At 42.3% G+C, this 27,785-nt stretch overlaps 1 protein-coding gene across 1 annotated transcript in view; it reads left to right on the top strand.

The window, feature by feature from the left end:
* Positions 1 to 27,785, top strand: part of gabpb2b (GA binding protein transcription factor subunit beta 2b) — a 36,804-nt gene that overhangs the window by 1,861 nt on the left and 7,158 nt on the right. Inside the window, exons 2-7 of the mRNA XM_073061442.1 lie at positions 8,766 to 8,873; positions 11,433 to 11,600; positions 16,585 to 16,779; positions 18,474 to 18,615; positions 21,587 to 21,766; positions 23,140 to 23,252. Of these exons, the coding sequence (XP_072917543.1) occupies positions 8,766 to 8,873; positions 11,433 to 11,600; positions 16,585 to 16,779; positions 18,474 to 18,615; positions 21,587 to 21,766; positions 23,140 to 23,252 (906 nt within the window). The remainder of the gene's footprint in view (positions 1 to 8,765; positions 8,874 to 11,432; positions 11,601 to 16,584; positions 16,780 to 18,473; positions 18,616 to 21,586; positions 21,767 to 23,139; positions 23,253 to 27,785) is intronic.

The raw sequence follows: 27,785 nt of genomic DNA, 5'->3' as shown, positions 1-27,785 counted from the left end.
TTAACCACCCTGATAACTTGTGCAGCAACCTTGCGGGATCTTTGGACTTGAACTCCAAAATACCTCTTCCTTCACACTGCTGAGAATCCTGCCATTAACACTGAACTCCACTTCAAAGTTTGATGTTCCATAGTGAGTTAGCTCATGCTTTTCTGGATTAAACTCTGTCTGCCACTTCTCTGCCCAGCTTTGCATCCTATCTAGTTCCAGTGGCAACTGAGGACAACACTATCCAAAACATCACCAACCTTGGGTCAAAATTATTAACCCACCCTTCACCCTCCAAGTCATTTATAAAAATCACAGATAGCAGGGGTCCCAGAACCTCCACTTTGCATCTGCTGCCACACTGTGCCTTCTGTGTGAAAGCCAGTTCTGAAGCCACACTCCCACCTTTTACTAGATCCCATGCCTCACCATTTTCTTGATGAGCCTACCAAGAAGAACCTTATTAAATGTCTTTCTAAAATCCGTATACAACTTAACCACTGCTGTACCTTCAGTTTTGTTTATATTTGTCACCACTTCAAAAACAAACAAGTTTTTGTACTAAACAGTGGTTTACTAGTGCTACAACAGAAGTTGCTTAAAAGATTTCTGGGAAACTAATGGGGTCAAAGGTCAACAGGCATTGGTCATTTTTGTTTTTAATTACTTTTTACTCCCTCAGGTTTACTGAGTGGAATTGTGGTTTAGGAACTAAAATGGTCCATCGATGAGGAGGACATTGAACAGCAGGGTTTATTTCAATGTATTTGTATCTCTCTGCAAGTGTGTAGGAATAACTAAACAGTATAGGAACAGGCCGTATGGCCCACCGTATGTTGCCACACTAATTAAGCTAGAAATCATCAAGTCCTGATGAAAGGTCTTGGCCCAAAAAGCTGACTGTTTATTCCTCTCCATAGATGCCTGACTTTCTGAGCTCTTCCAGCATGTTATGTATGTTGCTCTGAATTTCCAGCATTTGCAGAATCTTGTGTATAATATTAGCTACTTGGCATTCCTCTGGGACCTTGGCTATGGCCTATAAAGGAGATGAAGATCTTGATTAAGTTCCAAGTAATTTCATCTCTTGTCCGTCTCAATAACCTGGGGTATGTTCCATCAAACTTTGGAGACCCAAAGTCTCACTATCCTCCATGTCCTTCTCCTTTGCAAGTACCAATGCAAAGTTCTCATTTAGGATATTCTCCACCTCCAAGTTAAAGTTCCCTCTTCTTGAATTCTTTTCTTGCTTCTTTATAATAATAAAAGCCTCTATTTGATTTTAGCTTCCTTTGCATTCTTAACTAAATTCACCATCTCTCTTGATACGCAAAGCTGCCTCATCTTGCTGTCCTAGTCCTTCTTACTGGAACATCCCCATACTCTGTGCATTTGGTCTTTAAATACCATCCGAATGTCAGACAAGCAAGCACTTGCCCAAAAGCAACTTTTTCCAATGAACTCTCCCCAGTTATTGCTTAATCGACCCTAATTCAACTTCATATTTTCCTGCAGGATTCATACTTATCCTTATTTTTAGCTATCTTATAACAAGAAATTGCCATCACTTTTTCCTAAGTATTCTCCAACTGAAAGGATGACCATCTGGCCAGGTCAATTTCCAAATAGCAGCTCTACTAATTGAACTATCAACATCCTGATTTAAATCGTCGGGATAGTTCTACCTTAACCCTAAATTCTGCCCCGCCTAAACCTCTTGCACTAAGGTCACAGTCTAAATTTGGGAAATTGCTTTTGCAACTTTTCCCCCATCTGCTTCTGTATCTGTTCCTCAATGACCCAGTGGCTATCTGTAATATAATCCCATCAGAATGATTCATCATCGTCACATGCTGTGTCGTATGACATGGATGATCATGGTCTTTTGACCATGATTGTTGGCAATTTTTCTACTGAAGTGGTTTGCCATTGCCGCTACCTTTACAAGACGGGTGACCCCAGCCTTTATCAATATATTTCAGAAATTGTCTGCCTGGTGACAGTGGTCACATGACCAGGGCTTAAGATATGCGTCAGCTCATGTGACCCTGATCAGAGGGTGGGGGGTGGGGGGCAGGTGCTACGCCTTACCCAAGGGTGACCCTGCAGGCTAGCAGAGGGAAGGAGCACCTTACATCGACTTTGGTAGAGACATATCTCCACCAGCCCCCCCACCCCAACCCCAAGCTCTCCCACTGTCTTTTCTAAAACATGGAACCTCTGGGATCATGAAGCACCAGAGGTAATTCTGAAATTCCTACTTTCAAGGTCCTTCTTTTCAGCCTCTTTCCTAACTCCCTATGTTCATTGCACAAGATCTTTTCCCACTTTCTACCTATGTAATTGGTGTCAATTTTTGCTGTGTCCGGATGAGGTCAAACCCCCCACCCCCCACCTCCACTTTCACCAAGGAGGAATGTTTATTGCTGAGGGGAATGGCCTTAGGGCAATCTTGCAGTGATTGCTCCCTCTACCTGTACTGGTGATCACCAGCTATCTGCTTTCTGCACAGTGGTTCATGTTTTATGATGTTCTCAGCATCCTGGACGATCCTGAGTATGTCCAACTCCAGCTCCAGTTCCTTAATGTACCTGACCACCTCACTAAGACTGGTGATTATGGTATGCACTGAGCCAAGTACCAGTTCCTTAATGCAGTCAGTCTGCAGCTCAGACTGTTGGTCTAATCTCCTAATAACAAAGGCGTGGCTATGAAAGGATGAGGTCAGTAATAGGACTATACATAATGAAATACAGCTCAGAAGTGGGCCCTTTAATCCAACTTGTCCATGCAGACCTAAGTGTCTTACTGACAGACTACTGGTCATGTTTTATTCCACTTACCTTTTTAAATACATAAATGGTTCATTTAATTCAGTGTTTATAGTGCTGCTTTTGCTTTGTTCTGCCTGCATTGGAGACTCCCATGTGCAGGATAAAACTAGCTGTAGAGGATTTTAGACTCTGCCTCACCATCACATGCATACACTTTCCCACCACTTTTCAAAAGTCGATGCCTCAAGAAGACAGCATCCATCATTGATGACACTCACCATCCAGGGCATGTCCTCTTCTTATTACTACCTTCAGGGAGAAGGTACATGAGTTTGAAGACCCTCACTCAACATTTTAGGAACAGCTTCCTCCCTCTACCATCAGATTTCTGAATGGTCCTGGTTATTCCTCTTTTGCACTATTTATTTTTACTGTACTACTGATACAAAAATTCATGACTTAAGCCAGTGATATTAAACCTGATTCTGATTATTGAGTCAGATTTATGTATTGGAGGATAGAAGTGAAAGAAAGCTGGTGTTGAAATAATGCCTTTTATTTCATCTGGGACCCAAAAACTTTTACGTAGCTAATTACATTCTGAGAATCAACTGCAGTCAATGGATGCTCCTTGATGCACGGTGCAGTAGATTAATTGGTATCAGCTGCAGGTTCAATATGTAAAGCTTGTGCAATTCCCTGCAATGGGCCCCAGGTTAAGAAAAGAAAGATGTTATATCGTTGGGCTTGTTAAACCTATACCTGTACTCTTTGGTGTTGAAGATTTTCAAAAGACACTTTAAAACTAAATGTTCACTATAAGGGCAGAATTGATTATTTTTGATCTTTCCTGTTGTTAATAATAAGCACATAGATGGAATGTACCCATCTAGATAAGTCTGGCTCTTGTTCTCAGTTTCAGGGGAAACCATATTTATAACTTTTGACTTTGCAGAATCGTGACATGGTGAATCATTTTTATTCCATTAAGTAGGAGTTAGTTGTATGGATTTGATAGACCTGTGCTGTATCTTTCTTTGACACAGACTCAATTAGGAAGTGTAAAATGTACTTGAATAGTAAAAGTGAAGATAGTAATTATTTAAGAGTGGAAGCTCTGACTGGGATGGAAGAGCAGAATGGCATATTGCTACACTAAACCATGCAGAGGCTATGACTCATGCAAGTGGATCATTTGTTTCATTTCTCCCATAGCATTTTCATAACTGCTTTACTGAACAAAACATTAAACCTCGTGATGTTTGCAATTTGCTCTTTTTTCACAATTGCTCCTCCCCTAGTTTTAAGGAGAACAACATGTCTGAAAAATGTCTTGGGAAAGAGGAATGAAGGGTGTACCACAGATGGAATTTCGCAAAACGATATGTAATGATCTGGGAGAAATTTGTTAGGACAGCCAGACAGTATCTTTACCTCAACCAAAGCTAAAACAACACATATTAATTACAATTTGTAAGTACAGTGTCCAATCCTATCCTTTTTCACCTCATTCAGTTTTTCTTTGAAGTGACTGTCCATCTTTTTTTTAAAGTCATGATGAAGACTGAGTTAGACAAAATTGAAAAGTATTGGTATGTAGTGAGAAAGATTTATATTCAGAGGCCTAGATTTAAGGTAAGGAGTAAGAGGTTAAAGGGATTTGAGGAAAGTAAATTTGCATAAACATACATACATACACAGGGTATAAATGCCATGAGAGTTTTTTTTGTGGGAGCAGAGTACATTACAAACACAACAAAGTAAACATAACAGCACAGAGAGAAAAAAGAATATCTAGTTGGAAGTAATGTTAAGGCTTTTCAGGTCAGTTTGAGAGCCTGATGGCAGTGCGGAAGAAAGTGTTGTTGAATCTTGTAATGTTGGATCTTCAGGTTGCTGTACCTCCTGCCTAATGGCAGCATCAAGGAGAGGGCAAGGTTTGCATGGGGGTCTCTGATGGTAGATATCTCCTTCCTGAGGCTTCATCCCTTCAGACATCATTGATGGTGGGGAAGAACTGTAGGTGATTGAAATCTGGAATGCACTTGCTGACAGAATAATCTCAGATAACCACCATCTTCTGTATGAAAAATTTCCTCCTCAGATCTTTAAATATCTTCCCTTTCACTTTAAACCTGTGCCCTCTAGTTCCAGATGCTCCTGCCCGGGGAAAGACTCTGGCGCATTTCTGTGTTGTATTTTCTTGCAAAATACTAGGGTAATCAGATTTAATTGGTAACAGGATTACTGGGGGTGGGGGAGGGGAAGCGGTGAGGAAAATATCTCACCCAAAGGGAGAGGTGTGGAACATAGTGTCTGAAAGGATGGTGGAAGCAGAAGCTCTTGTTCCATTTAAACGGTATTTCAATGTGTACTCAAAGAGCAGTGCCAAGTGCTGCAAGGTGGGACTTGTAAGTTTGCAGATAATACAAGAATTGGAGTGGGTGGTCAGAGAGCTCTTTTTGACCAACATTATAACTGATAGAAACGTTGACTTAACTTGCTCTGTTACAGTTGCTTGCCCTGATGCATTGAGTGACTGAACAGAATTCATGTGGTGACGAAACTCCGTCACAGCACAGGTCATCTTTTATTTCTCACCAGCAAGAGTAAAGACATCTTTCATTCAACAGCATTGACAATTGATTAACTCTTATGATATGAGCAGCAGAGTGGTGTACTGGCTAGTGTAACAGTAGTACATCACCAGCTACATGGTTCAATTCCCAGTACTGTCTGTAAGGAGTTTGTACATTCCCCCCGTGTCTTCCCATAATCCAAAGATGTACAAATTAGGTTAATTGGTCACCTGGGTATAATTGGGTGGCACAGGCTTATTAGGCTGGAAGGGCCTGTTACCGTGCTGTATTTGTAAATAATTTTTAAAAAATTATTTATGGCATGTGGGCAGCCAGCTAAGCCAGTATTTATTGCCCATCCCTAGTTGTCCTTGAGAAGATAGTGATGAGCTGCCGCCTTGAACTGCTGCAGTCCCTGAGGTGTAGGTACACCCACAGTGCTGTTAGAGAGGGAATTCCATGATTTTGACCCAGCGACAACAAAGGAATGGTGATAATGTTTCCAAGTCAGGATGGTGCGTGACTTGGAGGGGGATTTCCAAATGGTGGTGTTCCCAGGTATCTGCTGTCCTCGTGCTTCTAGATGGTAGTGATCATGGGTCTGGAATGTGCTGCCTTAGGAACTTTGGTGTGTTGTTGCAGTGCACCTTGTAGACAGTACACACTGCTGCAATTGTTCGCTGATGTTGGAGGGATTGGATGCTTGTGGAAGGGGTACCAATCAAGTGAGTTGCCTTGTACTGGGTGGTGTCAGGCTTCTTGAGTGTTGATGGAGCTGCACTCATCTAGACAAGTGGTGAGTATTCCACTACATTCCTGACCTGATCCTTGTAGATGGTGCTCAGGCTTTGGGGAGTCAGGAGATGAGTTACACAGCACAGGATTCCTAGCCTTTGACCTGCTCTGGTAGACAGGGTATTTATATGGCTAGACCATTTCAGTTTCCTGTCAATGGTAACCCCCAGGATGCTGATAGTAGGGGATTCAGTGATGGTGATGCCACTGAATGTTAACGGATGATGGTTAGAGCTTTTGTTGGAGATGGTCTTTGCCTGGCACTTGCATGGCTTGAATGTTACTTGCCACTTGTCAACCCAAGCCTGGAAATTGTCGAGGTCCTGCTGCATTTGGGTCTGAACTGCTTCACTATCTGAGGGGTCACAAATGGTGAAGAACATTGTGCAGTCCATCTGTGAACATCCCCAATTCTGACCTTATGATGGAAGAAGGTCACTGATGAAGCAGCTGAAGCTAATTGGACCTAGGACACTTCCCTGAGGATCTCCTGCAGTGATGTCCTGAGGATGAGATGATTGACCTCCAGCCACCACAACCATCTTCCTTTGTGTCAGGTATGATTCCAACCAGCAGAAGGTTTTCTCCCCAAATCCCATTGACTCCATTTTAGCTCAGGCTCCTTGATGCCATACTCGGTCAAATGCTGCCTTGATGTCGAGGGCTATCACTCTCACCTCACCTCTGGTATTTAGCTCTTTGTTCCATTTTTGGAACAAGGAGGTGATGAGGTCAGGAGCTGAGTGGCCTTGATGGAACCCAAACTGGGTATCCGCAAGCAGGTTATTGCCCAGTAGGTGCTGCATGACAGCACTGCTGATGTCCCCTTCCATTACTTTGCTGATGATTGAGAGCAATTTTCCACATTTCCGGGTAAGTGTTGGAGCTGTACTGGACCAGCTGGGATAGTGTCGCAGCAAGTTCTGGAGCACAAGTCTTCAGGACTATTGCTGGGATTTTGTGTGGGTCTATAGCCTACACAGTATCCAGTGTTTTCAGCCGTTTCTTGATATCGTATGGAGTGAATCTGATTGGCTGCATACTGACATCTGGAATGCTGGGGACTTCTGGAGGAGACCGAGCTAGATCATATACTCGGCACTTCTGACTGAAGATTGTTGCAAATATCTCAGCCTTATCTTTAGCACAAGGGTGCTGGGCTCCTCTATCATTGAGGATGGGGATATTTGTGGAGCCTCCTCATCCAGTGAGTTGATTGATTGTCCACCACGATTCACGGCTGAATATGGCAGGACTACATAACTTAGATCTGATCCATTGGTTATGTGACCACTTATCTCTGTCTGTTACTTGCTGCTTATGGTGCTTGGCATGCAAGTAGTCCTGTATTGTGGCTTCAACAGGGTGATGCCTAATATTGAAGTATGCCTAGTATTGTTCTAGGCATGCCCTCCTGCCCGCTTCATTGAACCAGGGTTGATCCCCGGCCTGGTGGTAATGTTAGAGTGGGGGATATGCCGGGCCATGAGGTTATAGATTGTAGTTGAGTACAATTCTGATGCTGCTGATGGCCCACAGAGCTTCATAGATGCCCAGTCTTGGGCTGCTAGATCTGCTCAAAGTCTAACCCATTTAGCACAGTGGTAGTGCTACACAACTCAGTGGAGGGTTTCTTCAATGTGGAGATGGGATTTAGTCTCCATAAATGCTGTGAAGTCGTCACTTCTACCAATGCTGTCTTGGACAGACGCTTCCACGGCAGGCAGGTTGGTGAGAATGAGGTTGAGTGTATTTTTCCCTCTTGTTGGTTCCCTTACTACCTGCAGTAGTCCGAGTCTAGTAGCTGTGTCCAGTACGACTCAACCAGCTCAGTCTGTGGTGGTACTACCAAGCCACTAGGTGATGGACATTGAAGTCCCCCACCCAAAGTACATTCTGTGCCCTTGCCACTGTCAATACCTCCTCCAAGTGTTGCTCAACATAGAGAAGTACTGAAAAATCAGCTGAGGGAGGATGGTTTGTGGTAATCAGCAGAAGATTTCCTTGCCCATATTTAACCTGGAGCCATGAGACTTCATGGGGTTCGGAGTCGATGTTGAGAGTTGCCAGGGCAATTCCCTGTCTACTCTATACCACTGTGCCACCACCTCTGCTAGTTCTGTCCTGCCAATGAGGCAGTACATGCCCAGGAATGGTGATGGTAAATAAGTTAAATAAACTTGGAATAGATTTTGAGTCAAACCTGGGACCCTCCTGATATACATCAATATGTTCCTCTGCTTTCTTGAGTCATAGACATTTGGCCGACTCCATCTATGCCATCCCTTATGCCTTTCTATCCTAACCCCAATGCCTCCATTAATTTCATATCCCTCTAGGCTTTGCTCATTCAAGTATCTGTCCAAGTGCCTCTGAAACTGATACTGGATGAGCTGATAATTTTGAATATATTTAACCCTGAATATTGCGGCCAAAATGTCCTCAGCATTCAGTTAATGTGATTGAAAACACAATGTTATATGATTTACCCTCACTAAAGCACATGTCAGCAACCAGAAGACTACAGTGTTTGAGTTTCAGTTCTTTGGATTTCATATCCTAAGGAAAATGCACCTGTATTTGGATATTGACTGACCTGCTAATATTTCTAACCCTTTTATCCATTCAGATGTCCCTGGTGGATTTGGGGAAGAGGTTGTTGGAGGCAGCTCGAAAGGGTCAGGATGATGAAGTTCGGACACTGATGGCAAATGGTGCTCCCTTCACCACGGATTGGGTATGTATATTGGATGGGCTAGGGGACACAAATACCAGAGGCATAAGAAATAAACTGGATCGGTTAGGAGTGGCATTGAACATCTGCATACTGTAGTGGCCAAAGGAAGAAAATGGGCAGTCAGCAAACCTCTACCCCACATGTAGGAATGGAGCAAGACGATGGTAAAGAGTTAAAGAGATGGTTTGCTGCTCCTTATCAACACACAGCACTTCATTTCCAATAATCTGCTCAACAGTGCCTGTGTTGGGTTTCTCCAGGGTCACGTTGATCCAGACATTATTTAGTAAGGGTAAAGTTTATGTGGAAAGGGCAGGAGAATGGGACTGAGAGAAAATAAATCAGCCATGATTTATTTATATTATTAACACCTTCATATTTCATCTTTTCTCTCCTTATAACTTTTTAGTTGTCTTCTATTTGTTTTCAAAAGCTCCCCAATCCTCTAACTTCCAACTAATTTTTGCTGTGTTATATGCCCTGTCTTTTGCTTTTATGCCGCCTTTGATTTCCTTTGTAAGGCACGGTTGCCTCATCCTCCCTTAAGAGTATTTCTTCATCTTTGGGATGTATCTCACTTGCTTCATCCAACTTTCTCCTAGAAACACCAGCCATTCCTATACTGCTTTCATCCCTACTGGTGTTCCATTCCAATCAACTTTGGCCAGCTTCTCTCTCATGCCTCTGTAATTCCCTTTACTTCACTGTATTACTGATTCATTCAATTTTCTTCTCTTTCTCAAACTGCAGGATGAATTCTATCATCATATGATCACCACTTTCTAAGTGTTCCTTTATCTTAACCGAATCTGGTTCATTACACAACACCCAATCCAAAGTTGCCTTTTCCCAAGTGAGCTCAACCACAAACTGCTCTAAAAATCCATCTCATAGACATTCTACAATTCCCTCTCTTGGGATCCAGCACCAACCAGATTTTCTCAATCTACTTGCATATTGAAATCCTTCGTGACTAGCGTAACATTGCCCTTATTACGTGTAATTGATATCTCCCGTTTTAATTTGTAGCCCACATCCTGGCTCCCATCGGTCCTTTTACATGCAGGTCCTTCACTCTACCCGAAAGGATTCTACATCTTCCAATCCTCTTTCTAAGAATTTCAATTTTTACCAATAGAGCCACTCCACCCCTTCTGCCTACCTACTTGTCCTTTTGATACAATGTATGTTTTTGGATGTTAAGCTCCCAACTATGATCTTCTTTCAGCCAGGTCTTGGAGATCCCCTCACCATCATAGTCTCTAACTTTGCTGCAAGATCTTTTACCTTATTCTGTATACAGTGTGCATTCAGATACACCACCTTCTGTCTTGTAGCCATCACCCCTTTTGATTTTGGCCCCATATTATGCTTTAACTCATCCCCTTAAGTGCAATTTTGCCCAATTATTTGCCAGTCCTTCCTCACAGTCTCGCTATGCAGTGCATCTAATTGTATATCAACTGCCATATCACTCCGGTTCCCAACCCCTGCCAGATTAGCTTCAACCCTCCCTTACGGCTCTAGCAAACCTGCCCACAAGGATATTGGTTGCCCTTGGGTCAGGTGTAAACTGTCCTTTTTGTACAGATCACAAACAAGAGAAAATATGCAGATGCTGAAAATCCAAGCAACGCACACAAAACACTGAAGGAACTCAGCAGGCCACACAAAATGCTGGAGAAACTCAACTGGTGCTGCCCAGCTTGCTGAGTTCCTCCAACATTTTGTGTGTGTTTTTTTTTTGTACAGGTCATACCTTCCCCAGAAGAGATCCCAATGATCCAGAAATTTGAAACCTTGTTCCCTGCACCAGTTCCTCAGCCACATATTCATCTGCCAAATCATCCTGGAGTCCTGCTTACAGCCACAGCTTGTATTTGCACCTGACTATAGAGTTCCCCATCAGTAATACTTAAGTAGTCTTTGCACTACCTTGCTGTACAACAGAGCAGGTCAAGATGCCAATGATCTGGCTGCACCTTATTTCCCTTTGAGAGATGATCCTTCCCAACAGTATCCAAAATGGTATACTTGTTTGAGCGATGAGCAGCCACAGAACAATCCTGCCTGCCTCTCCTAGTGATCACCCATCTATCTAACTGAACCTTTGGAATAACTGTATCTCTGACACCCCTGCCTGTAACACTTCCTGCCCTTTGTATCCTCCTCAATGAGTCCAGCTGCTGCTCCAACCAATTTGTTCTGAGAGGAGCTGCTGTTGGACACCCTTCCTGTGAGTAATCGGGAACACTGGATCTCTCACATCTCACAAGAGGTCGCAGAAAGTGTGATAATACACTGTGTACACAGCCTATTGTGGTTTAGGGTGATGCATGAAGATGGACAAATGACAGAATGGTGCAGGGGATAATGGTGATTTTTCAAGAGGAGGCAGGGTGGAAGAAAGGTGAAGGGAGAATGGACCTTTTTAACCCTGAGATTTCTCGTGAGGCAAGGTATTGTCATTGATAGTTTCCCGTGACTGCTGTTTAAGATGTGGGTTGCCATGGGTATCTCTGAAGTAGTCACTGATGTATCGTTCTCTTTGCTCCCCAGCTCGGCACCTCTCCTCTTCACCTTGCTGCACAATATGGCCATTACTCCACAGCAGAAGTCCTTCTCAGAGCTGGAGTTAGCCGAGACGCTCGCACCAAAGTTGACAGGACACCACTACACATGGCAGCAGCGGAGGGCCATGCAAGCATTGTAGAACTGCTAATCAGGGTAATCTCAGAAATCACTGAAGCTCAGTGTTTAATTTTAATTTTAAGTAGTAATAAAAGCAGCAGATGCTGGAAACACCGAGGAGAGCAGGTTCTAATGCAGAAAAGCAGAAGTAACATTTTATGTAAAGTACCCACCAGCAGGAACTTAAATATTATTTGTGTTTCTCTTTCCACAAAGGCAGCAGTGTTTTAAACATTTTCTGTGTTTACAGTTTCCCAGCATCTGCTGTGATTGTTAATTTTTCAGTCACATTGCTGTGGTTGTAATGCTGTTTTTTTGTGTCGAAGAGCAATGTGCTCACCCCAGCTGCTAATTTCCAGTACTAAGTTTGTATAACTGTTAGTTCTTTGTCAGATGTGTCCATCTCACTCCCCACTACACCCAGATTTCCCTGCTGCTTTTACAAAGGCTTTGAATTGAATTTCATTGCTGTGCAGCACAGTTTGAAATAGTGGAGAGACAGTGATGAAGGGGATTTTATTAAAAAATGAGGTACCAGTGTAAATCAGCAGGTAAATAGGTAGGTTCCATTTTAATTTGAACCATTGAACAGAATCACTTCTCTCTGTTTGAGAACATCTTCTGAAAACAGTCAATGGTGAAAGTTAAGAGAATAGATCAACATACACAAAATGCTGAAAGAACTCAGCAGTTCAGGCAGCATCTATGGAAATGAGTAAACAGTTGACAGGACTGGAATGGAAGGGAGAAGATCCCAGAATAAAAAGATGGGGGAGGGGAAGGAGGACAAGCTAGAAGGTGAAGCAAGATGGGTGGGAAAGATAAAGGCCTGTAGAAGAAGGAACCTGATGTTGAATATATTTATTTGGAACTATTGAAAGGTCCCTTATCTGAAAGGTAAGTATTACTTCTCTCTTCAGTGGCACTGCCTAAGTACTTCCCATATGCGTGGAGTGCTTGTGCTCAGTATGTTAACATTACTTCACTCTTCAGTGACACTTCCTGAGTATTTCCTACCTATGTAGAATGTTTGTGCTCAGTACATTCACAGAGAGATGTTCAATGGATTATCTGAAGTTCAGATATACTTAAAATTAAAAATGATAGCAAAGTACATTAAAAAAGTGAGCCTCAGCATTTATGAGCGCTAGAATTGATAAGCAGAGAAGATGTATTGAACCTTGATTAGACTACTTCTACAACCCTGCTCTATCAACTATTACAAAAAAAGTGGTACAAAAAGGAAGATTTATTAGAATATTACCACAACTGTTCAGTTACATCCAGGAAATAATGAGTAAGCTGCACTTTTTTAAACAAAGGTTCTTGTAATAGAGATCCTGTGATTCAGATATGATAAAGTTAATGCACTGAAGTTGAGAGTAGAACAAGGATACGATCATCAATATGTCTAACAGGGAACCTGGAAGAAAGCACGTTATTCAATAATTGTTGAGAAATCTGTGCCCACAGGGAGTAGTTAAGACAAATGCTAGAGGTGTAGATAATGAGATATTGAATGAACAGGAGAAAATGATGGAATGAACTCTTAACAAGGCACGGTGAAAAGGGATTCAAGGATTTTATGGATTATAAATGCTGTAATGGATCTGCTGAAAAAAATAACAGCCTGTATGTAGTTAATTCAAAAGTCAGGAAGAGGCAATAAAAAGAGATTCTCTGTTATAGAATAGATTTAATTTTTAGTATCTTTCCTTCCCAGTCACTTTCTGAAATTCTGCATTGTCACACTGAGATTCCTGCTCAAAGGCAGTATTATACTTCTTTGAAAGGACTTCATTTTGAGAAAGATCTTTGGATCTAAGAGAAAAAGAACAGATTACAATTATGAAGGAGGAAATAGTGGAAGATTTTATGTATGTAAACAATAAAAGTTTAGTGGATTTTTTTTGGTTATCTTGCATTTGAAAATAGAAGCAAGAAGATAATTCTGGTACAAAGATTTATTGTAATCCATTGAGTTTATGACCTTATATCTGAGAAAGTTGTGTTTTAGGGTGTGAAGTACACATTTTCTGTGGTTTAAGAAATTATATAATTACAAAGTGTTCATTCCGCTTCTGTTTCCTCAAGTTTAGAAGAACGTTGTGGGTTGTTGATAGATTTGATAGGGTATAGAGAAATGGCATGCTTCCACCAAGGAAAAGAACATAACAAACTTAGTGCCAGGTCTTTCAGCAGAGATATCCACACAACTGTTAATGGAAATCTGCCAGCCGCTGACTGAATTACTATTTTCTATAGTAATTACTATAAGGCACTTCTTTGGATTTTCTTGAACATAGAACAGTGTAATAAAGGCCCTTCAGCCCATGATGTTGTGCCAACCTTTTATCCTACTCTCAGATCAGTCTAATCCCTCCCCCCCCCACATAGCCTCCATTTTTCTTTCATCCATATGCCCAACAGAGTCTCTTAAATGCTCCTAATGTGTCTGCATCTACCACCCTTTGACACACTCAGTACTCTACGTTTAAAAAAAAATACCTGCTTCTAATATTCCCCCACTATACTTTCCTCCAATCTCCTTAAAATTATGCCTCCTTGTTTTAGCCATTTTAACCCTGGGGAAAAGGCATTGGCTATCCACTCTATCAATGCCTCATCATCTATGCTTCTCATCCTCCTCTCCAAAAAGAAAAGTCTTAGCTCATTCAACCTTTTCTTATAGGACATGTTCTCTAATGCAGGCAGCATTCTAATAAATTTCATCTGCGTCTTCTCTAAAATTTCCACATGCTTCCTATAATGAGGTGACCACAACTGAACACAACCTCCAAGTATGGTCAAACCAGAGTTTTATACAGCTGCAATTTTACCTCGTAGCTCTTTAACTCAATCCCCTAACTAATGAACCACACACCATGTGGTTTCTAACCACCCTTCAACTTGCTCTGCAACTTTGAGTGATCAACTGAGGTGGATCCCTAGAACCCTCTTAGAGTCTTCCCTTTAATCCTGTATTCTGCCTTAAAATTTGATCTTCCAAAGTAATCATTTCACGTTCCAGATTGAATTCCATCTGCAATTTCTCTGCCCAGCTCTGCATTCTATCAATGTCCTGTTGTGACCTATGATAACCTACTGTACTATCCATCACTCCACCACCCTTAGTCTTCATCTGTAAGCTTACTAACCCAGCCTTCCAAGTCATTTGTAAAAATCACAGAGAACATGGAGTGGGAATATGCAAAGGCTATTGGTAAATTTTCCTCCTCCTCCAAAGTATGGGGTTCCCTCCACCCCTTCCTCAGTCGCATCTCCTCAATTTCCCAGACATCTGCGCTCACCCCATCTCCTGCTGCCTTAACAGGAATATAATTTCTCTTGTCATTACCTACCACCCCATGAGCCTCTGCATCCAGCATCTTTAACGGGATGTTAACACCAAACATGTCTTTACCTCCACCTTCCCCCAAACAATTCTACACTTTCCACAGGGATCATTCCCTCCATTATTCCCTTGATTATTCATCCCTCCCTATTAATTTCCCTCCTGGCACTTATCCCTGCAAGCACGGCTATTCACCTCCTCCCTTACTTCCATTCAGAGACCCAAACAGTCCTTCACCTGGCAAATCTGTCAGGGTCATATACTGTATCTGGTGCTCCTGATGCAGCATCCTCTACATTGGTGAGACCTGACATGGACTGGGGGGACTGCTTTGTCAAGCATCTCAGCTCCATCCATAACAAGCAAGAATTTCTGGTAGCTAAGCATTTTAATCCAAATTAAAATCAGAAAATGGCAGTAACACCTGACAGAATCTCTGTTTATCCTTACAATGATGCTCCCCGAAGAGTTTTCAGTTTTCATTCCTATTACTGTCATTTAGTAACCAACTTCTTCCAGCATGGCCCTCTTTAGGCAGTACTGGTACAGTTAGTCAAGTTGCTGCCTCTGTACCAGAGACTTGGGTTCAAACCTGATTGTGAGTGCTGTCTGTTTGGTGTTGGCATGTTCTCTCTGTGGCTCCATGTGCCTTTCTTATCACGTCCCAAAGTCTTGCAGTTGACAGATCAATGGGCCACTGTAAATTGCTCCTAGTCTATAGATTCCAGGAGAGGCTGATGAGAATAAGACAAAACAAGATTCATGAGCCACAGTAGCGGTGTGATTAGCATCATGCTATCCAGTGTCAGAGTTCAGGGTTCAATTCCAGCTGTCTCTGTAAGCAAGTTGTTCCATTCCTTCCTGTGTGTACGTGGGTTTCCTCTGGGTATTCTAGTTTCCTCCCACAGTCCAAAGACAGGTAAGTTAATTGGTCATTGGAAATTGTCCCGTTATTGGGCTAGGGTTAAATCAGTGGGTTGTGCGGCTTGAAGGGCTGGAGGGCCTGTTTCACACAGTAATAAAATAAAATAAATAAAAATAATTCCAATCCCTGTTCCCAATCCAACACATCAGTCTGTGGCTACTCTCAGGTTGGAGAGAACAGCACCTCATATTTTGTATGGGTAGCCTCCAATCTGATGGCATGAACATCGATTTCTCTAACTTCCTGTAATTTTTCCTCCTACTTACTAGCTTTCCTCTTATCTCGTCTCTTCTCCTCAGCTGCCTAAAACCACCTCCTTCCTTTTCCTCTATGGTCCACTCTCCTTTCCTATAAAACTCCTTTTTCTTCAGCCTTTTCCACCCTTCACCTCCCAGTTTTTAACTTCACCCTCTCGCCCATCCACCTGGCCTCAGCTATCATCTTCTAGCTTGTCCCCCTTCCACTGCCCCACCACCTTATTTCGGCTTCTTCCCCCTTCCTTTCCATTCCTGATGGAAGTGTCGCAGCCCAAAATGTTGACTATTTATTCCTTTCCATAGATGCTGCTTGACCTGAGTTCCTCCAGCATCTTCTGTATGTAACTCTGGTTAATTGATCTACTTCTTTAATCCAGCTTAAAGGGTAGAAAAGGCCCATTGCTACTCCTGTGTTGTAAATTTAATCTGTTGTGGAATTGTTTGTATGTGCAACTAGTCTTGTGCTGTCCTTCTCCAACACAGAACAATGCAGATATAAATGCTAAAGACATGTTGAAGATGACAGCTCTACACTGGGCAGTAGAGCACAACCATCGCGAGGTGGTGGACATTTTACTGAAATATGGAGCAGATGTTCATGCTCTGAGCAAGTTTGATAAAAACGCCTTTGACATCGCCCTTGACAAGCACAATCCTGATCTGGTGGCAATGTTGCAGGTATGTGGAGATAAGTTTCACTACACTGTAGATTTGTTCTCGTGCTTAGTAATGTTTCAATTTACTCAAGTTTGGAAGTTGCACCATTCTGACTAATAAATGGGTGAAAGTGGAGAGTATTTTGGTTGCTCCAAAGTTCTGTGTAGATTCAAGAAAATCAAAAATGAATCAAGACATGCATTATTGCTGTTCTTGGGTGCTGCTGGACTGTATTTTGAAAACAACCCCAGTTTGGTGGCATTGCTATACAGCTAACTGGTGTGTTAATGTTTGCAGCCTAGCTCACAATCTCCCCTTCCCTATTGTTGAACAGTGGTCAGGGTCACCATGATATTGCATCCTAGCTCTCTTAGTGGTATGCATGCCTGGGTAGTATGATATGGAGGGCTTAGTAGCTCAGCCACATGTGAATGGCAGGAGCTGGACTTGGTTGTCAGAGGCTATTTGAGATGCACGCCATTGGGAGCATTTAATACGTAGTGGAAGCTTATTCCCCAGTACCACCCCACTGGCTATGACGAACTTGGAGCAGTTATCTTTGGTAAGCCTGGTAATCACCGCATGTTTTCAAAGAAGGAAGAAAAACATGAAACAATTTTCTAACAATAAGGCAAATCGGAATTTCAACAATGCTAACACTGTTTCGTCAGTCGAGAAAAGCAGAACAGGCTAGGGTTCATAAGAGAAGGCTGATGGCTGCTCTGATAGGAATCTTCAAAATTACAGGGAGACCTAGAGAAGTTGTTTTTACTGAGTCAGAAAGCATGAATTTAAGATCGGCATTGATTAGTCCACAAGGGAATTCAGGAGAAACCTCCATCTCTAGAGATTGGGAGGAGAGTGGAACTATATCCCATAGAGATTGGTTGAGGCTGTGTTAAGGGGAGGCTAAATAAACAGGAGGGAAAATAGAATCAGAACCAGCAAATGTCATGAAATGCATTACTTTGTAGCAGCAGTACAGAGCAATACGTAATAGAAAAAAACTAAATTACAATAAGAAAAAATATATATCTAATAAAGTAGTGTATACCAGATGGTTAGAGTGCTCGCCATAGGATATCTGTAGAAATTTGTGAGAGTCTTTGGTGACGTACAAGTCTCCTCAAACTAATGAAATACAGCCACTGTTGTGCCTTCATTGTAACTGCATCAATATGTTGGACCCAGGGTAGAGCCTCAGAGATGTTGACAGCCGGGAACTTGAAACCACTTTGCATTGCTGATCCCTCGATGAGGAATCTCAGATCTGCTGGTGAAAATAGAGGAGACTGCTCACTTGGAGAATAAATACTGACGTTTATGTTTCAATCCAAATTTTCTTTTGCTGTTGTCATGGAGGTGAAGGGTATTGGTTCTGGGATCGAATACTCCACATTGCTCACCCTGCATGTTTCAGCATCTCTAATCTAATTTTGCAGAATTCCTTTCATGCACCAAAGGGTCATATTCATAAATCTTGAGTCTCTGATATGTTTCAGCCCTCATATTGTAATGAATCACAGTGACACTCCCACAGTTGGTTCTCCCTTTCTGTGTAAGGTTGCTTGCAGGGCACTGTGGACTCCATTCACATAACCTGTTTTTGCTTATCCAATACTTGAATTTGTAGCATGAAGGCCTCTCTGAAGGTACTCAGCAAGTGAGCACACTGCCATTGAATATTGTAATTGTTCACCTTGTTTCCTTTGAAGGAAGCCATGCAGAATCAGGTTAACACAAATCCAGAGAGGACAAACTCGGTTGCCGTCGCAACCCCTCAGTTCATCATCGCACCAGCGGGGGTAATGAATCTGACTGGGTTAGTTTCTTCAGCACCTACCAAAACAACCTCAGGTCTGTATAGAACTTTTGTGCTTTCTGCTTGAAGGGCTTATTTAAGAAAGTTATGGGTCCCAATTTTCCTGATGGGGCAGTGTGGGATTCCAGTGCTTTCCAGTGGATGGGTTGTTTTTGTAAGGACAATTGCATCTTTGGTGGCTTGGTCTGTATAATAACTGTGTTTTCAGCCCAGGGCATGCCGAGCTTGTTGATCTTAGCGTTGGCAGAGGGAATGTTCCCTGTGAATTGGTGAAATTTTTGAAGTTGCAGTTGGAGGCTAACCCACAGACTCGCTATGTCAATCACCCATCCCTTTCTCATTGAATCAAACTCCACTCTGTATATTTATTTCAAGAATGCATCTTAATTTTCCAAAAAAGAATGATAATGCATTGAAGACCTTGCATGACTTTTTACCAAAGCTGTCCACCTATTCACATGTTCTACCATTTTTATCCCATTTAAATTGCTGTTCTCCCTAACACCATAGCAATTATCTTCCTTGGAATATCATATTCCAATGTCTCCTGCCTACTGCCTATGCCACCCTGAGCCACCTGCCAGCCTAGTCATCACATGGGAGCCCAAGCATGGGAAGATGAATGCTGGGCGCCTTCCCAAGACTATGGTCAACACGCTCCTAGAAGATAGCGGCGCGGCTAATGTAGATAAACTGAACACTGGTGAGGGAGAGGGAGGAGTGGAGAGTCCATCATCATACCCGACACCAGCCCCCTGGTCCCCCTAGGCCTGAGTCGACGTAGTAGTAGTGCCTACTTAAAATTTCATAATTATTATCACCCTGAGATGCCATAAATTTCCCTCAAACTGTTCTGCTACCTTCCATGCGTCAACTGTCTGGATGTTGGCCATGTTCACATAGCAGTTAGCATGACGCTATTACAGCTCAGGGTGTCAGAGTTCAGAGTTCAATTCCAAAATCGTCTGCAAGGAATTTTTTCGTTCTCTCTATGGGATGCGTGGGTTTCCTCTGGGTGCTCTGGTTTCCTTCCTCAGTCCAAAGATGCACTGATAGGTTAATTGGTCGTTGTAAATTTTCCCGTGATTAGGCTGGGGTTAAATTGGGAGTTGCTGGGCAGGATGGCTCAAGGGGCCTATTCCATGCTGTATTTCAATAACTAGATGATGATGAACGTTCTTCCCCATCCCTGACAGGCACCTGTAACTGCAAATTCATAACTGCTGAATCATTGCCTTTCCATTTGTCTGGAACTTCTGGCTTCAAGCTTAAATATAAACAAATGTGAAACAATTCCTTCCACTGCAATGTTTTCACTCTGGCAATTGCTAATTTATTTGTATGTACATTAGACTCTTTGTGCTCATTTAGATGAAATTCACTGAATTTGTTTTCCATCAGTGTAGTTCTAGCTAATGTCATTCAGCTTCCTGTGATAGGTATATATTCTAAACCGTGTGCACAGATTGCAGTTGGTCAGTGAGCCCATTACTGTAATTGGAGAACTTTCCACAGACTGCTGCAATAACTTATCAAGAGTCGTATACAGTAAAAGGAGGAAGAAATAATTTTTTAAAATGGAGGCAAGTGCTTAGTTCTACAGATACTTTTCAGGGGTGTCAAACTCATTTTAGGTCACGGGCCGGATTGAGCTCAAATGCAGCTTCATGTGGGCCGGATCAGTCGGATGCGTGCAAACACAGCTTTCGTTGCCTCCGTTTTTTCAGCCTGCTCTCATGTGTCTCAGTCTCTGCTATAACTACAAAGTGTTTCACTTTACAAATTCCGTTTCTTATGAAGAAGACTGCCGAATAAACACTAAAAACCCTGAAAACCTGATACCTGAATAAACTCAGCATTAGCCATATCATACGCCATAGGCGCTTCGATTACTGGGGCCAACTTTAATAGTAATTAGATATTATCTCGCGGGCCAAAGATAATTCCACCGCGGGCCGGATTTGGCCCGCGGGCTTTGAGTTTGACATATATGCTTTATGTGGTAATAAATGAATGTAACACTTTATTTAAAAGGACTTGCATCAGAAGCAGTTATTGAATTCCAATTGATGCTGATGGTTATTGAATAAGTCATTTTCCCTGGGTTAGGAAAAGGAAAACCAAACTCATGGCTGATGTGATCCATGTGGATTGATGGACAAGTTCTATTGTCAGTATTCTGCTTGACAAAAGTGAGGCCAGTTGTGTAAGTTGTGCAAGCAAGTGATTTGACAGTAATCTTGCATGTGAATTTCAATTCTATACAAGAGTGTGTATATATAAACACACACTCCTCCCCACTTCACCCCCACTTTTTCCAATTTAGAATTTCAACCCGAGGACCAGACCTATTATCCATTACCTTGAAACTAATGGCATAATGATCACTAGATTCGAAGTGTTCCCCTACACAAACTTCTGATACCTGCCCTGTCACATTCCCTAATAGGAGATCAAGTATCACACTCTTTCTAGTTGGGACTTTTATGTACTGAATAAGGAAACTTCTCTGAAAACATTTGATAAACTCTTTCCTGCTTTTTACCCCATAATCTTTTACATTATGGGAGTCCCAGTCAATATGTGGAAAGTTAAAATCACCTTCTTTCACAACCTTGTGTTTCTTGCAACGGTCTGTGATCTTTCTACAAATCTGCTCCTGTAAATCTGGCAGACTGTTGAGTGGTCTAAATATAATTCCATTAATGTGATCATACCTCTCATTGATGATTCTTTCTTTTAATGATTGCATCAATGTGTTTGACCCAGGATAGGTAATCTGAGATGTCGATGAACAAGAACCTGAAGCTGCTCACCCTTTTTACTGCTGATCCCTCAATGAGGATAGGTGTATTAAGGCTTATCTAGTCTTTCACTTGAGATTACTGCAATTTGAGATGCACTGTTACCAGTGTGCTTTTTTAAGTGTTGGATTTTATTTCTGGTTGCTAGCTTTTTGTTCTGTCAGTTTGCTGTAATAACTAATCTGTTGTTTTCTCATTTCAGCTGTGACAGAGGAGGTTGTAACTACAGACTCTGTCGACTCTGCAATTCAACAGGTGGTAGGGAGTGGAGGTCAGAGGGTTATCACCATAGTGACTGATGGTGGCGTACAGCTGGGCAGCCTTCAGGCTGGCCTAAGTAGTGGTCAGCCGTTCATTGTGACCATGCAAGATGGGCAGCAAGGTAGGTCTGCTCAAGCTGCAAATGAATCCTGCTCAGGACTGGGTTTCACTGGTGTGGGTGGGGATTCTGAACCACTTCAGTCAGTTAAATATGCCATTTGTAACCTTCGCATTCTCTTACTGGAGAGCACCAGTTATTACTTTCTAGCAATGGGCTAAGGCTACACACTTATGTTGTTTATCCAGCTCAGTATCACAGCTGTCACCCAGTGTGAATTGTTGTATTTTGGGAGAAGAATCTGTAAAGTTAATGGCAGGACCCTTAACAGTATTGGTACAGAGGGATCTTGGTGGGAGGGGTGGTCTAGGTCCATAGCTCTGGTGTGATAAAGGGCCACTCCTTTGCTTCGCTGTTCTATCTAAGCTGGGATACATGGAACTGCCAACCTTGCAGAGAAATGAGCACTGTCCCAGTTTGTGGGAATAATTGAACGCTCAGCACTTTACACAAATTACCATTTTGGTTCTCCAAGCACAAGACAGTTCCCTGTTTCATCACAATCTCATGCCTTGATTTACCTTCTGATAATATACATGGTTTGTAGTTCTTCCCTGGGAGTATTAAAGTCGGTGCTCTCGGTATTGAAGAAGCCAAAATCAGGAAGGGCACCGATATCTTGACAGGATTATCGAGATGGAGGAAGTTACATTGCAGGGCAAGGATTTGATAAGGGTAAACATTTCAATAAGGCACAACTTAACCAGGATCCCTAGAACACAGGGCTGTGAGTGAACTGGATGATACAGGCTGGGATTAGGGTAACAGAATATTGGTGCCCTCACATTTACTGAGGGCAGAATGTGAGAGATCAGGCCAGGACTATGTCAGCCTTAGAGGTAGTAAGAAACAGGCGATTTCAGTGGGTAATGAGCTGAGCCTTGGAGTTGGGGAGATTTAAAATGTTAAAGCATGGTTCTGATTTGTAGACAGAAGTTTCTTACACAGCATCACAAACGGGATTAAATAGGAACTTGATTAGGAGACTGTTTACAATAAAGGTATAGAGGCTGCACAAATAAATATTAACAGGAAGAAACTTGTGCTGAGGGAGTACATATTCCCGAACAGTTTTGGTTCTAGATTGGCCGAGCTTCAACTAGCCAAGTATTTGAAGATCCACAGAAAGGCGGCCAGTAGCTAGTACATGGAATTGATGATGGGGACAAAAACAATGGCATTAGCTTTCCCAATCTGCTCCATCAGCAGATAGTTGCACAGGCTGTTGACTGAAGACTGGCGGGAGGAGTAAGGTGATGAGGACTAGATGTTATCAGTGTACGAGTGAAAACAAGACAAGTCAGTGCATGTGGATTTACTTGAATGGTGTCCTAATGATAGAGTTAAAAGTTTGCCAAATCCTGTACTTTCCTCAGTTCTGACGGTCCCCACTTCCCATGTCGAAGAAGAGACCATCATCACAGAAGAAATGGCAACAGGGAAGCAGTGTCAGGAGACGGTCCTTAACCACTCAGAGCCAATGGAGAAGGTATTGTAAGGTCCTCTTGATCTGTTCTTAGAAGAAACATATTTCCCAATATGCACAACTTGAAAGATACAAATGGAACATTCTACAGGAGTGATTGGAGCTGATGCTGTGGGATTCATGAAATTAAATTAATGGTTCTCTTAGGTGGAAATTGATGATGATTATCTAAAAGTAGAGATGTGGGTTAATGAGGTTAAAAGAAAAGAAAACACAGGGGATCAGTTTGCAAGTTATCAAATTCAAAACTTCAAGAGATAATGTTAAACTGCTCAGAAATTGGATGAAGTGCCTGTTTAAACACCGTTCTGCACAGAGGTACAAATAAATATTAACATAGATACGAAAGCTAAGAGTGTGTATACCTCTCAGAGGCCAAGGGCGGGTGCTCGCACTGCTCAAGAGTTGAGGGTGGGTACATACCTCTTAGAAGCCGAGGGTGGGTGCTCACACCATTCAGAGGCTAAGTGTGGGTGCTTGCACTGCCCAGGGTCAAAGGGTGGGTACTTGGAAATGAAGGCAAACTTCAATTGAAGGCAAACCAGTGATTTTATATATAATAAAAATTCCAAGCGCTAAGTTCGGTAGATACATAAAACCTTAATTCTTGAATTGCATGCTTCTACTGGCAATGTTTGCGGAGAGGATTAATTAACCCTAGTTTTGAGGCATTAACTCTTTGAGTCTTCAGTGAGGAGAGGCTTGAGTCAAAGAAAGTGAAAAGCTGGTCTCGGCCCAAAACTTTGACTGTACTCTTTTCCATAGATGCTGCCTGGCCTGCTGAGTTCCTCCAACATTTTGTGTGTGTTGGCTGGAGGTAGTTTTTTTTTCCTTTCCCCACAGTTTATTTATTGTATTTTTTCTTCTTTACATTTGCTCAGTTAGAGCAGTAGGAATGCTCGACACGATAGTTGAATGCTCCTCTTGCTGGTTGTGAGAAGTCAGGGAGACCTCCAGTAACTTGATAACTACCCCTATGAGAAGTATATCTAGCTGTAAAGTCCTACACTCTGCGTTAAGGAGTTGGAGCTGGAACTGGTTGAACTCTAGATCATTTGGGAGGCTGATGGGGGTGATAGACATTTTGAAGTAGTTATACCCAAAGTGCAGAACGCAGGAAGCTGGGTGACAGGAAGAGGAAAGGGATTAAACAGCCAGTACAGAGTACCCCTGTGGCCATCCCCTTACACAGCTTTGGATACTGTTGGTGATGACCTAGGAGAGGAAAGTTACAGAAGTCGGGTCTCTGACACTGATTCTTGCTCTATGACTCGGAAGGGAAGGGGGGAAAAGAGGCATGCTGTGGTGATAAGGGATTTATTAGTTGGGTCAATAATCAAAAGATTGAGCATGGTGCAACTAATGTCCTGAGTTGCGTGTATGTCAATGCAAGAACCATCGCAGCAAATGCAGATGAGCTCGGGATAGATCAACACATGGAATTATGATGTTGCAGCCATTAATGAGACTTGATTGCAAGAAGGGCAGGACTGGAAGCTCAGTATTCCAGAGCTCTGGTCTTTTAGACATGACAGAGTAGGTAGGATTAAAGGAGGAGGGGAGGCATTACTAGTCGGAAAATGTCACGGCAGTGCTCAATCAGGACAGACTGGAGAACTCATCTAGTGAGGCTTTATGGGTGGAACTGAGGAATAATAAACGTATGACCACATTAATGTGGCTATATTACATACCATCCAACAGTCTGCGGGATTTAGAGGAATGAATTTGCAGAGAGATTACAGATTGTTGCAAGAAACATAAGGTTGCTATAGTAGGTGATTTTTAACTTTCCATGTATTGACTGGGACTCCTCTAAAAGGACTAGATAGGATAGAGTTTGTCAAATGTGTTCAGAAAAGCTTCCTTCATCACTATTTAGAAGTCCCAGTGAGAGAGTGTGCAATACTTGAACTGCTATTAGGAAATGAGATGGGGCAGGTGACAGAAGTTTGTGTCGGGAAACACTATGGCATCCAGTGATCACAATGCCATTAGTTTCAAAATAAGTATGGAAAAAGATAGATCTGGTCCACGGGTTGAGATTCTAAATTAGAGAAAGGCCAATTTTGATGATATCACAAATGTGAATTGAACCAGGCTGGTTTCTGGCAAAGGTGTACTTGTTAAATGGGAGACCTTCAAAAATATAATTTTGAGAGTACGAAGTTTGTATGTGCCTTTCCGAATAAAAGGCAAGGATAACAGGTTTGGGCAACCTTGATTTTCAAGAGGTATTGAGACTCTGTTTAAGAAAAAAAAAAGAGGTGTATAGCAAGTATAGGCAGGCAGGAACAAATGAGATACTTATGGAGTATAAGAAATATAAGAGAACACTTGAGAAAGAAATCAGAAGGGCTAAAAGAAGGCATGAGGTTGCCCTAGCAGACAAGGTGAAGGAGACTCAGAATCAGGTTTATTATTACCGGCATGTGTTGTGAAATTTGTTAACTTAGCAGCAGCAGTTCAATGTAATACATAATATAGAAGAAAATAAATAAATAAATTGACCAATTACAGTATACTTATATTGAATACGTCAAAAATCATGCAAGAACAAAAATAATATTTTAAAAAGTGAGGTAGTGTTCACAGGTTCTATGTCCATTTAGGAATCGGATGGCAGAGGGGAAGAAGCTGTTCATGAATCACTGAGTGTGTGCCTTCAGACTTCTGTACCTCCTACCTGATGGTAACAGTGAGAAAAGGGCATGCCCTTGGTGCTGGAGGTCTTAATAATGGACGCTGCCTTTCTGAGACACTGCTCCTTGAAGATGTTGTGGGTACTTCGTAGGCTAGTACCCAAACTGGAGCTGACTAAATTTACAACCTCTGTAGCTTCTTTCAGTCTGGTGCAATAGCCCCCACCATACCAGACAGTGATGCAGCCTGTCAGAATGCTGTCCACAGTACATCTGTAGAAGTTTTTGAGTGTTTTTATTTTGACATACCAAATCTCTACAAACTCCTAATGAAGTATAGTTACTGCTTTACCTTCATTATAGCTGCATTGATATGTTGGGACCAGATTAGATCCTCAGAGATCTTGACACCCAGGAACTTTGAACTGCTCACTCTCTCCACTTCTGCTTCCTCTATGAGGATTGGTATCTGTTCCTTTGTCGTAACCTTCCTGAAGTCTACAATCAGCTCTCGTCTTACTGATGTCGAGTGCAAGGTTGTTGCTGTGACACCACTCCACTAGTTGGTATATACTAGTTGTATGCCCTCTCATCTCCATCTGAGATTTGTATCATCAGCAAATTTATAGATGGTATTTGAGCTATGCCTAGCCACACAGTCATGTGTATATAGAGAATAGAGCAGTGGGCTAAGCAAACACACCCCTGAGGTGCACCAGTGTTGATCATCAACTAGGGCAGATATTATCACCAATCTGCACAGATTGTGGTCTTCTGGTTAGGAAGTCGTGGATCCAATTGCAGAGGGAGGTACAGAGGCCCAGGTTCTGTAATTTATCAATCAGGGTTATGGGTATGATGGTGTTAAATGCTGAGCTATAGTGGATAAACAGCATCCTGACATAGGTGTTTATATTGTCCAGGTAGTCTAAAGCCGTGTGAAGAGCCAATGACATTGTGTCTGCTGTTGACCTATTGCAAATTGCAATGGGTCCAAGTCCTTGCTGAGGCAGGAGTTCAGTCTAGTCATGATCACCCTCTCAAAATATTTCATCACTGTCGATGTGAATGCTACCGGGCGATAGTCATTAAAGCAGCTCACATTATTCTTCTGAGGCACTAGTATAATTGTTGCCTTTTTGAAGCAAGTGGGTACTTCCACCCGTACCAGTGAGAGGTTGAAAATGTCCTTGAATGCTCCCACCAGTTGGTTGGCAAGTTTTCAGAGCCTTACAAGGTACTCCATTGGGGCCTTACGCTTTGCAAGAGTTCACCCTCTTTAAAGACAGCCTAACATCGGCTTCCAAGACAGAGATCACAGGGCCACTGAGTGGAGCACGGATCTTCACAACTGTAGTTATATTCTCCCTTTCAAAGTGGGCATAGATGGTGTTGAGTTCACTGCTAGAGAAGCATCACTGCCATTCATGCTATTGGGTTTCGCTTTGTAGGAAGTAATGTCTTGCAAACCCTGCCAGAGTTGACATACATCCAAGGTCACCTTCAACCTAGTTCGAAATTGTCTCTTCTTGAAATAGCCCTCCGCAAGTCATACCTGGTTTTCTGGTACAGACCTAGGTTGCCAGCCTTGAATGCCACAGATCTAGCCTTCAACAGACGACGTACCTCCTGGTTCATCGACGGCTTTTGGTTTGGAATGTACAGCAAATCTTTTTAGGCACACACTCATCCACACAGGTTTTAATGAAGTTGGTAACAACTGCAGCATACTCATCCAGATTTGAAGATGAATCCTTGAATACGGTTCAGACCACCAATTCAAAGCAATCCTTTAAGCGCTTCTGTGCTTCCCTTGTCCATACCTACTTGGTCCTCACTACTGGTGCTGCAGTCTTCAATTTCTGCCTATATTCAGGGAGTAGATGTACAGCCA

Source organism: Hemitrygon akajei, chromosome 11, assembly GCF_048418815.1.
Source record: "Hemitrygon akajei chromosome 11, sHemAka1.3, whole genome shotgun sequence".
Taxonomy (NCBI): domain Eukaryota; kingdom Metazoa; phylum Chordata; class Chondrichthyes; order Myliobatiformes; family Dasyatidae; genus Hemitrygon; species Hemitrygon akajei.
Note: the sequence above shows the minus strand (reverse complement) of the source record. Positions and strands in the feature narration are given on the sequence as shown.